The following is a 10,926-nucleotide window of genomic DNA, read 5'->3' on the forward strand; positions in this document are numbered from 1 at the left end:
TCCAGTACATGAACACTGCACTGAGAGAGAGGGGGGTTCATACAGACACCCTGACTGGACACTCCAGTACATGAACACTGCACTGAGAGAGAGAGGGGTTCATACACACACACTGACTGGACACTCCAGTACATGAACACTGCACTGAGAGAGAGAGGGGTTCATACAGACACACTGACTGGACACTCCAGTACATGAACACTGCACTGAGAGAGAGAGGGGTTCATACAGACACACTGACTGGACACTCCAGTACATGAACACTGCACTGAGAGAGAGAGGGTTCATACACACACACTGACTGGACACTCCAGTACATGAACACTGCACTGAGAGAGAGAGGGGTTCATACACACACACTGACTGGACACTCCAGTACATGAACACTGCACTGAGAGAGAGAGGGGTTCATACACACACACTGACTGGACACTCCAGTACATGAACACTGCACTGAGAGAGAGAGGGGTTCACACAGACACACTGACTGGACACTCCAGTACATGAACACTGCACTGAGAGAGAGAGGGGTTCATACAGACACACTGACTGGACACTCCAGTACATGAACACTGCACTGAGAGAGAGAGGGGTTCATACAGACACACTGACTGGACACTCCAGTACATGAACACTGCACTGAGAGAGAGAGGGGTTCACACAGACACACTGACTGGACACTCCAGTACATGAACACTGCACTGAGAGAGAGAGGGGTTCATACACACACACTGACTGGACACTCCAGTACATGAACACTGCACTGAGAGAGAGAGGGGTTCACACAGACACACTGACTGGACACTCCAGTACATGAACACTGCACTGAGAGAGAGAGGGGTTCATACAGACACACTGACTGGACACTCCAGTACATGAACACTGCACTGAGAGAGAGAGGGGTTCACACAGACACACTGACTGGACACTCCAGTACATGAACACTGCACTGAGAGAGAGAGGGGTTCATACACACACACTGACTGGACACTCCAGTACATGAACACTGCACTGAGAGAGAGAGGGGTTCATACACATACACTGACTGGACACTCCAGTACATGAACACTGCACTGAGAGAGAGAGGGGTTCATACACACACACTGACTGGACACTCCAGTACATGAACACTGCACTGAGAGAGAGAGGGGTTCATACACATACACTGACTGGACACTCCAGTACATGAACACTGCACTGAGAGAGAGAGGGGTTCATACAGACACACTGACTGGACACTCCAGTACATGAACACTGCACTGAGAGAGAGAGGGGTTCATACACACACACTGACTGGACACTCCAGTACATGAACACTGCACTGAGAGAGAGAGGGGTTCATACACACACACTGACTGGACACTCCAGTACATGAACACTGCACTGAGAGAGAGAGGGGTTCAGACACATACACTGACTGGACACTCCAGTACATGAACACTGCACTGAGAGAGAGAGGGGTTCATACACATACACTGACTGGACACTCCAGTACATGAACACTGCACTGAGAGAGAGAGGGGTTCACACAGACACACTGACTGGACACTCCAGTACATGAACACTGCACTGAGAGAGAGAGGGGTTCATACAGACACACTGACTGGACACTCCAGTACATGAACACTGCACTGAGAGAGAGAGGGGTTCATACACACACACTGACTGGACACTCCAGTACATGAACACTGCACTGAGAGAGAGAGGGGTTCATACACATACATTGACTGGACACTCCAGTACATGAACACTGCACTGAGAGAGAGAGGGGTTCACACAGACACACTGACTGGACACTCCAGTACATGAACACTGCACTGAGAGAGAGAGGGGTTCATACAGACACACTGACTGGACACTCCAGTACATGAACACTGCACTGAGAGAGAGGGGGGTTCATACAGACACACTGACTGGACACTCCAGTACATGAACACTGCACTGAGAGAGAGAGGGGTTCATACACACACACTGACTGGACACTCCAGTACATGAACACTGCACTGAGAGAGAGAGGGGTTCATACACACACACTGACTGGACACTCCAGTACATGAACACTGCACTGAGAGAGAGAGGGGTTCATACACACACACTGACTGGACACTCCAGTACATGGACACTGACCTGTGCTGCAGTCCACTCCAGTGAAGCCAGCGTCACAGACACACTCGCCCTGCACACAGCGCCCCCTGTCTCCGCAGTTGCCCGGGCAGCCCGGGGGCGGGGCGGTGGTGGGCGGGGCCACCGATTGGCTGCAGTCTGGACCGCCGTAACCCGGGCGACACTGGCACCTCCCCCTCGTGCAGCTGCCCCGCCCGCTGCAGTCTCCGGGGCAACGGGGGCGGGAGCAGTCCTCCCCCGTGAAGCCCCCGTCACAGACGCACCTGCCATCGACGCACTGCCCCCTGCCGTGACACCCCGCGGGGCAGGACCGGACCCCGCAGCTCGGCCCCGTGAACCCAGGGAAGCAGACGCAGCGGCCCTCCTCACAGCGGCCCTGGTCACTGCAGTCGTCCGGACACCCCTGAGGGGCACAGCTGCCCGGCCCTGAGAGAAAGGGAGAGGAGTGTCTCTGGGGTCTGTGTGAGGGTCTGGACTCCTCTCTCTGTGTGAGGAGTGTCTCTGGGGTCTGTGTGAGGGGCTGGACTCCTCTCTCTGTGTGAGGAGTGTCTCTGGGGTCTGTGTGAGGGTCTGGACTCCTCTCTCTGTGTGAGGAGTGTCTCTGGGGTCTGTGTGAGGGTCTGGACTCCTCTCTCTGTGTGAGGAGTGCCTCTGGGGTCTGTGTGAGGGTCTGGACTCCTCTCTCTGTGGGAGGAGTGCCTCTGGGGTCTGTGTGAGTGTCTGGACTCCTCTCTCTGTGTGAGGAGTGTCTCTGGGGTCTGTGTGAGGGTCTGGACTCCTCTCTCTGTGTGAGGAGTGTCTCTGGGGTCTGTGTGAGGGTCTGGACTCCTCTCTCTGTGGGAGGAGTGTCTCTGGGGTCTGTGTGAGGGTCCGGACTCCTCTCTCTGCGTGAGGAGTGTCTCTGGGGTCTGTGTGAGGGTCTGGACTCCTCTCTCTGTGTGAGGAGTGTTTCTGGGGTCTGTGTGAGGGTCTGGACTCCTCTCTCTGTGTGAGGAGTGTCTCTGGGGTCTGTGTGAGGGTCTGGACTCCTCTCTCTGTGTGAGGAGTGTCTCTGGGGTCTGTGTGAGGGTCTGGACTCCTCTCTCTGTGTGAGGAGTGTCTGGGGTCTGTGTGAGGGTCTGGACTCCTCTCTCTGTGTGAGGAGTGCCTCTGGGGTCTGTGTGAGGGTCTGGACTCCTCTCTCTGTGTGAGGAGTGTCTCTGGGGTCTGTGTGAGGGTCTGGACTCCTCTCTCTGTGTGAGGAGTGTCTCTGGGGTCTGTGTGGGGGTCTGGACTCCTCTCTCTGTGTGAGGAGTGCCTCTGGGGTCTGTGTGAGGGTCTGGACTCCTCTCTCTGTGTGAGGAGTGTCTCTGGGGTCTGTGTGAGGGTCTGGACTCCTCTCTCTGTGTGAGGAGTGTCTCTGGGGTCTGTGTGGGGGTCTGGACTCCTCTCTCTGTGTGAGGAGTGCCTCTGGGGTCTGTGTGGGGGTCAGGCCAGTCCAGTGTCTCTGTGGTCACCTGTGGCCGTTCGCTGTTCGCTGCAGCAGCCTCCCTGCGCGGTGCACTTCTCCCTCAGCTCGGACAGCTCGCCCTCCAGCCTCTCCAGCCTCTGCCTCAGGGCCGTCAGGTCCGGGCCCGTTCCCCCGGGGCAGGAGGGGACCAGGTTGATCCGGTGGGTCAGGACCAGAGGGGCGCCGGGCTCCAGCTCCAGGGCGTCCGGGGCGGGCCCCTGCTCGTCGGCCTGGGGGCAGCCCTCCGACACCAGCACCTTCACGGAGCGGGCGGGCTCGGGGGGGAGGGGCGGGGGCGTTCCCTGATTGGCTGCCAGGGAGACCCAGAGGCAGAGGAAGGGGAGGGACCAGGAGAGACGCATCTTCGTGGGGGTGGGAGGTTGGGGGGATCAGCAGTAGGAACAGCGGGATGGAGGGGTGGGAGTTGTTCCGGGGAGGGGGGGGGGCGGGGGAGACTGCGAGCGAGGAAGGGCTTTTCCTTAAAGGGGAGGGGCTCTCCCAGAGGGGCAGCGAGGGGGCGTGTCCTTAGAGGGCAGGCCAGCTCCGCCCCTCGGCGTGGGAGGGGGGTGGTCTCTAACAGGTGGGGGCGCGAGGGCTCTCCGTACCCCCCTCTCGTCCCCCTCTCCGTCTTCAAGGGGGAGGCCCCGAGCGCGGCTCTGGGGGTGGGGGGACAAGCAGAGAGAAGAGGAAGAGCGAGAGAGGGCTCAGGGGAAACGTCCCAGAAGCCCCTCCTCGCTTGCTGTCCCGCCCTGAGCGCTTCAGGAGGGGCAGGGAGGGGCAGCTCAGCCTGGGCGCCCAGTCTTCACAAAGCTCAGCACACGATCGGGCAGACCCTCAGAGCCCCCGCATCGACCTCCTGCGGACCTGTCTGTCTCTCTGCACACCTGTCGGAGTGTCTCTCCGTCTGCATATCGCTTCACCTGTCTGTCTGTAAATCAGTTCACCTGAGTGTCTCTCCACCTGTCTGTAAATCAGTTCACCTGAGTGTCTCTCCACCTCTCTGTATATCGCTTCACCTGTCTGTCTCTCCACCTGTCTCTCTGTATATCGCTTCACCTGTCTTGAGCGTCTCTCCACCTGTCTCTCTGTATATCGCTTCACCTGTCTGAGTGTCTCTGTGTCTGTATATCGCTTCACCTGTCTGAGTGTCTCTCTGTCTGTATATCGCTTCACCTGTCTGTCTCTCCACCTGTATATCGCTTCACCTGTCTGAGTGTCTCTCCACCTGTCTCTCTGTATATCAGTTCACCGGTCTGAGTCTCTCCACCTGTCTCTCTGTATATCGCTTCACCTGTCTTGAGCGTCTCTCCACCTGTCTCTCTGTATATCGCTTCACCTGTCTGAGTGTCTCTGTGTCTGTATATCGCTTCACCTGTCTGAGTGTCTCTGTGTCTGTATATCGCTTCACCTGTCTGAGTGTCTCTGTGTCTGTATATCGCTTCACCTGTCTGAGTGTCTCTGTGTCTGTATATCGCTTCACCTGTCTGTCTCTCCACCTGTATATCGCTTCACCTGTCTGAGTATCTCTCCACCAGTCTCTCTGAGTGTCTCTCCACCTGTCTGTCTGTATATCGCTTCACCTGTCTTGAGCATCTCTCCACCTGTCTCTCTGAGTGTCTCTCCACCTGTCTCTCTGTCTGAGTGTCTCTTCACTCTGCCTCTCTGTCTTGCTGTGTGCCTGTCTGCCTCTCTGTCCGTCCAATGCTGCAGGATTGCAGAACAGAGTAATATTTATCAGTTCTGGCTGCCTGTCTCTCTGTCGCTGCCAAGAAGAAAAACATCTGTCAATTTTATCCAGCTTGTGTCCATCACAGAATCTCTCACTCTGCCGTCTGTGAGTGACAGCACCGATCTCACAGCTTCTGCCCGTCTCTCTCTCCCTGAGCCACGACCAGACCCCTCTGCCTGACTGCCCGTCTCTCTCTCTCCCCGAGCCACGACCAGACCCCTCTGTCTGTCTGCCGATCTCTCTCTACCTGACCCCTCTGTCTGACTGCCCGTCTCTCTCCCCGAGCCACGACCAGACCCCTGTGTCTGTCTGCCCATCTCTCTCTACCTGACCCCTCTGTCTGACTGCCCGTCTCTCTCCCTGAGCCACGACCAGACCCCTCTGTCTGACTGCCCGTCTCTCTCTCCCTGAGCCACGACCAGACCCCTCTGTCTGACTGCCCGTCTCTCTCTCCCTGAGCCACGACCAGACCCCTCTGTCTGACCGCCCGTCTCTCTCCCTGAGCCACGACCAGACCCCTGTGCCTGAGTGCCCGTCTCTCTCCCTGAGCCACGACCAGACCCCTCTGTCTGCCTGCCCATCTCTCTCTACCAGACCCCTCTGCCTGACTGCCCATCTCTCTCTCCCTGAGCCACGACCAGACCCCTCTGTCTGTCTGCCCATCTCTCTCTACCAGACCCCTCTGTCTGTCTGCCCATCTCTCTCTACCAGACCCCTCTGCCTGACTGCCCGTCTCTCTCTCCCTGAGCCACGACCAGACCCCTCTGCCTGACTCCCCGTCTCTCTCTCCCTCTCCCCCTGCAGGTACCGAATCTCTCTCTGCACCAGTGTCCAATCCAGCAGTCTCCTGTCTCCAGGACAGCGAGCAAGAGGAGGAGACGTCCTCATCCCGGTCGGCCTGACTGCCCGCCTGTCTCACTCTCTGCCCCCCAGGCGGCTGTCTGTCTGCGTCTCTCCGAGGAGAAGAGGTCTTACCTGGGACGGAGTGGACCGTGTTGGAGGTGTCTCTCTCTCTCTCTCCCTCTCTGTCTGTGTGTCGCAGGTCGCCTGCCTGTCTGCCTGTGTGTCGCAGGTCGTCTGCCTGTCTGCCTGCCTGCCTGTCTGTCTGTCACTCGGCTCTCAGAGTCTGTGATTGAATGAGAGAAGCAGGGAGGGAGAGCATGGAGAGGGAGGGGAGGGAGGAGAGAGAGGAGAGAGAGAGAGGGAGCAGTAAATGAAAAACTTTCTCATTCTCCAAAAATGCCTGCTCCCTGCTCGCTCTCCCCCGGTCTCCGTGATGTCATGCAGTGTTTTTACACGTCCCGCAGGGGTGAAGCCGTGTTCTGGAAAACTCTCTGATCTGTAGGACGCTCCGCGTGTAGATAACCTGCACTGCCAGAGGGCCGAGCGATTTAGAAACCTGTACTTCTGCACTTCACTGTGTCTCCTGTCCTGCTGTGTGTGTCTATGACTGAGGGGCTCCCTGTGCTCTCCTCTCTCTCTCACTGTGTCTCCTGTCCTGCTGTGTGTGTGTCTATGACTGAGGGACTCTCTGTGATCTCCTCTCTCTCACTGTGTCTCCTGTCCTGCTGTGTGTGTCTATGACTGAGGGGCTCCCTGTGCTCTCCTCTCTCTCACTGTGTCTCCTGTCCTGCTGTGTGTGTTTATGAGTGAGGGACTTTGTGATCTCCTCTCTCTCACTGTGTCTCCTGTCCTGCTGTGTGTGTCCATGACTAAGGGACTCCCTGTGATCTCCTCTCTCACTGTGTCTCCTGTCCTGCTGTGTGTGTCTATGACTGAGGGGCTCCCTGTGCTCTCCTCTCTCTCACTGTGTCTCCTGTCCTGCTGTGTGTGTCTATGACTGAGGGACTCCCTGTGCTCTCCTCTCTCTCACTGTGCCTCCTGTCCTGCTGTGTGTGTCTATGACTGAGGGACTCCCTGTGCTCCTCTCTCTCACTGTGCCTCCTGTCCTGCTGTGTGTGTTTATGACTGAGGGGCTCCCTGTGCTCTCCTCTCTCTCTCTGTGTGTCTCCTGTCCTGCTGTGTGTGTCTATGACTGAGGGGCTCCCTGTGCTCTCCTCTCTCTCTGTGTGTCTCCTGTCCTGCTGTGTGTGTGTCTATGACTGAGGGACTCCCTGTGCTCCTCTCTCTCTCACTGTGCCTCCTGTCCTGCTGTGTGTGTGTCTATGACTGAGGGACTCCCTGTGCTCCTCTCTCTCTCACTGTGCCTCCTGTCCTGCTGTGTGTGTGTCTATGACTGAGGGACTCCCTGTGCTCTCCTGTCTCTCACTGTGCCTCCTGTCCTGCTGTGCTCTCCTCTCTCTCCCTGTGAGACACACAGCCCCTCAGTCCCTGCAGCTCCTCTCTGCCTGTGATCCCCTGCCAGTGGTTCAGGACGGAGTCAATGCCCTTATTCACTCTCATCTTATTTATTTTTCAATTTTCTGCAGTTTCAGCTGTGGCTGGAGGGACTGGGAGAGAGGGGGGGGGGGAGGGGGGTCTCTGGGGCCTTTCCGATCCTGCAGGGGCGACTGTCTGAAACACCCCCACCCCCACCCCACAAACACAAGAACAGACTGTGTGGGGTGCGCACCCCAAAAACCATCCCAGCACTGCACAGGTGTGGGGACACGTCAGGAAATTCCCAGACCCCCTGGGGTTCACCCTGTCCCAGCCCGAGAGAGGAGGAGAGAGAGAGGAGGAGAGAGACAGGAGGAGAGATGAGGAAGAGAAGGAGGAGAGATGAGGATGGAGAGAAGGAAGAGAGGGACAGGAGGAGTGATGAAGAGAGAGACAGGGAGAGGAGGAGAGAGAGAGGAGGAGACAGGGAGAGGAGGAGAGAGAGAGGAGGAGTGATGAGGAGAGAAGAGAACAGATAGAGACAGGGAGAGGAGGAGAGAGAGAGGAGGAGTGATGGAGGGGAGTGTGCACAGACCAGGCCTGTGCTCAGCTGCCCTGCGGTCCAACACAAGCAGCGGGCAGTGTCCTGGGGCCGCGGCGCTCAGCCCAGCCCAGCCCAGCCCGGCCCGGCGCGGGCGGGCAAATATTTTCTTTAATTCGGAGCCTGGCGATCCGCAGGCGGGACTCCTCACATTCCTGTCCTCCTTTTCTGAATGGGGCTCTTTCACGCCGAGAGCAGCCCGTCCCCCGTCCCCTGAGCACAACGGCACTCTTTCACTGCTGCCCCGAGCACAACAGCCCCCCCCCAGATCAAACACGTCAGGCCTCCCCCACACGCAAGAAGGAAGACCTGTTTCCTCTGAGGTTATAACCTCCTCCGCCCCAACCTTCCCCAGTCAGGGTGTCTGTGTGAACCCCTCTCTCAGTGCAGTGTTCATGTACTGGAGTGTCCAGTCAGGGTGTGTGTATGAACCCCTCTCTCTCTCAGTGCAGTGTTCATGTACTGGAGTGTCCAGTCAGTGTGTGTGTATGAACCCCTCTCTCTCTCAGTGCAGTGTTCATGTACTGGAGTGTCCAGTCAGGGTGTGTATATGAACCCCTCTCTCTCTCAGTGCAGTGTTCATGTACTGGAGTGTCCAGTCAGTGTGTCTGTATGAACCCCTCTCTCTCTCTCAGTGCAGTGTTCATGTACTGGAGTGTCCAGTCAGGGTGTCTGTGTGAACCCCTCTCTCTCTCAGTGCAGTGTTCATGTACTGGAGTGTCCAGTCAGTGTGTCTGTATGAACCCCTCTCTCTCTCAGTGCAGTGTTCATGTACTGGAGTGTCCAGTCAGTGTGTCTGTATGAACCCCTCTCTCTCTCAGTGCAGTGTTCATGTACTGGAGTGTCCAGTCAGTGTGTCTGTATGAACCCCTCTCTCTCTCAGTGCAGTGTTCATGTACTGGAGTGTCCAGTCAGTGTGTCTGTATGAACCCCTCTCTCTCTCAGTGCAGTGTTCATGTACTGGAGTGTCCAGTCAGTGTGTCTGTGTGAACCCCTCTCTCTCTCAGTGCAGTGTTCATGTACTGGAGTGTCCAGTCAGTGTGTCTGTATGAACCCCTCTCTCTCTCAGTGCAGTGTTCATGTACTGGAGTGTCCAGTCAGTGTGTGTGTATGAACCCCTCTCTCTCTCAGTGCAGTGTTCATGTACTGGAGTGTCCAGTCAGTGTGTGTGTATGAACCCCTCTCTCTCTCAGTGCAGTGTTCATGTACTGGAGTGTCCAGTCAGTGTGTGTGTATGAACCCCTCTCTCTCTCAGTGTTCATGTCCTGCAGTGTCTCTCAGAGGGGTGATAGACCTGTTTGTAGTCAGTCTGCTGTTTCTTGATGTTCTTCCAGGCTACGCTGGGACAGTGAAAATTGACAAACCAGAGCCTCTGACTTCAGAGCAGCACAGACCCCCCCCTGCCCTGTCCAGGAACACGAGCCCCCCTCCCTCACGGACACACCCCCTTCCCCGCAGAGACGCTACACTCTCTCGCTCTCTCCGCCTGTCCCGGCTCAGGCTCATCCGAAGGAAGAAACGAGATCTCTCCGACAGCACGGCAGACCCACAACAGAAACAGGGAGCATCCATTCGGCACATCTGACACGTTTGGTACTCGGTACCTGACTGATCCCACGATCTCACCCAGCTGTGTCTGGAGAGGAGCCAGGGTATCGGCTTGTTCCCCACCCCCACCCCCCTCTGTGTACAGTAGAGCCTCCTGTCCTGACTGGAGGAGCTCACCCAGCTGTGTCTGGAGAGAAGCCAGGGTATCGGCTTCAACCACAGGGCTGGGCAGCCTGTTCCCCACCCCCACCCCCCTCTGTGTACAGAAGAGCCTCCTGTCCTGACTGGAGGAGCTCACCCAGCTGTGTCTGGAGAGAAGCCAGGGTATCGGCTTCAACCACAGGGCTGGGCAGCCTGTTCCCCACCCCCACCCCCCTCTGTGTACAGTAGAGCCTCCTCTCCTGACTGGAGGAGCTCACCCAGCTGTGTCTGGAGAGAAGCCAGGGTATCGGCTTGTTCCCCACCCCCACCCCCCTCTGTGTAGAGCAGTCCAGGTGACCACGGCTGCAGGTTTTTTCATTTCCCCAAACCTCTTCATCTCTGCTCAAGGCCCTGAACGAGCTGCCTGAGGCACAGAGCCTTAGCTGCAGCCTCTACAGAACCCCGAGGACCGAGACGGGGGGGACCCGCACGTGTCCAGAGCTGCTGGCCCGTCCGTCACGCAGGAGGAGAAACTCACCTGCCTCCCCAGGGGCGCAGACCGGGCCGGTGACATCGCCGACACCGCCCCTCTTCCCATGCCTGCTGACGGACTGGAGGACGTCTACAGGAAGTCCCGCCTCATCCTCCGCTTGGCAGCTCGGTGAAAGTGCAGATCTGGGCCACCGATCACTAGCCAAGAGAGGAAGACAGGGGTCAGCACAGACCACCACGATTCACACTAGAGTACACCAACACTGCACTGAGAGAGAGGGGGGTTCACACAGACACACTGACTGGACACTCCAGTACATGAACACTGCACTGAGAGAGAGAGGGGTTCATACACACACACTGACTGGACACTCCAGTACATGAACACTGCACTGAGAGAGAGAGGGGTTCATACACACACACTGACTGGACACTCCAGTACACGAACACTGCACTGAGAGAGAGAGGGGTTCATACACACAC

At 57.2% G+C, this 10,926-nt stretch overlaps 1 protein-coding gene across 12 annotated transcripts in view; it reads right to left on the minus strand.

The window, feature by feature from the left end:
• tnxbb (tenascin XBb) overlaps positions 1 to 10,641 on the minus strand; it is a 42,121-nt gene extending 31,480 nt beyond the window's left edge. For 6 of the 12 annotated variants that reach the window (XM_088631812.1, XM_088631816.1, XM_088631815.1 and 3 more), the window contains exons 1-2: positions 3,621 to 4,577; positions 2,128 to 2,550 (exon numbers count right to left, since the gene is read on the minus strand). In XM_088631812.1, coding sequence (XP_088487938.1) covers positions 2,128 to 2,550; positions 3,621 to 3,975 — 778 coding nt within the window. In that variant the 5' untranslated portion in view covers positions 3,976 to 4,577. Of the gene's footprint in view, positions 1 to 2,127; positions 2,551 to 3,620; positions 4,578 to 4,629; positions 5,010 to 6,317; positions 6,469 to 10,489 lie in introns of those variants that run through there. The other 6 variants (XM_088631807.1, XM_088631809.1, XM_088631810.1 and 3 more) reach the window with 6 other exon arrangements.
• Positions 10,642 to 10,926: the final 285 nt, after the last annotated feature.

The sequence above is a fragment of the Lepisosteus platostomus genome, chromosome 5, assembly GCF_059453375.1.
Source record: "Lepisosteus platostomus isolate fLepPlt1 chromosome 5, fLepPlt1.hap1, whole genome shotgun sequence".
Lineage (NCBI taxonomy): Eukaryota > Metazoa > Chordata > Actinopteri > Semionotiformes > Lepisosteidae > Lepisosteus > Lepisosteus platostomus.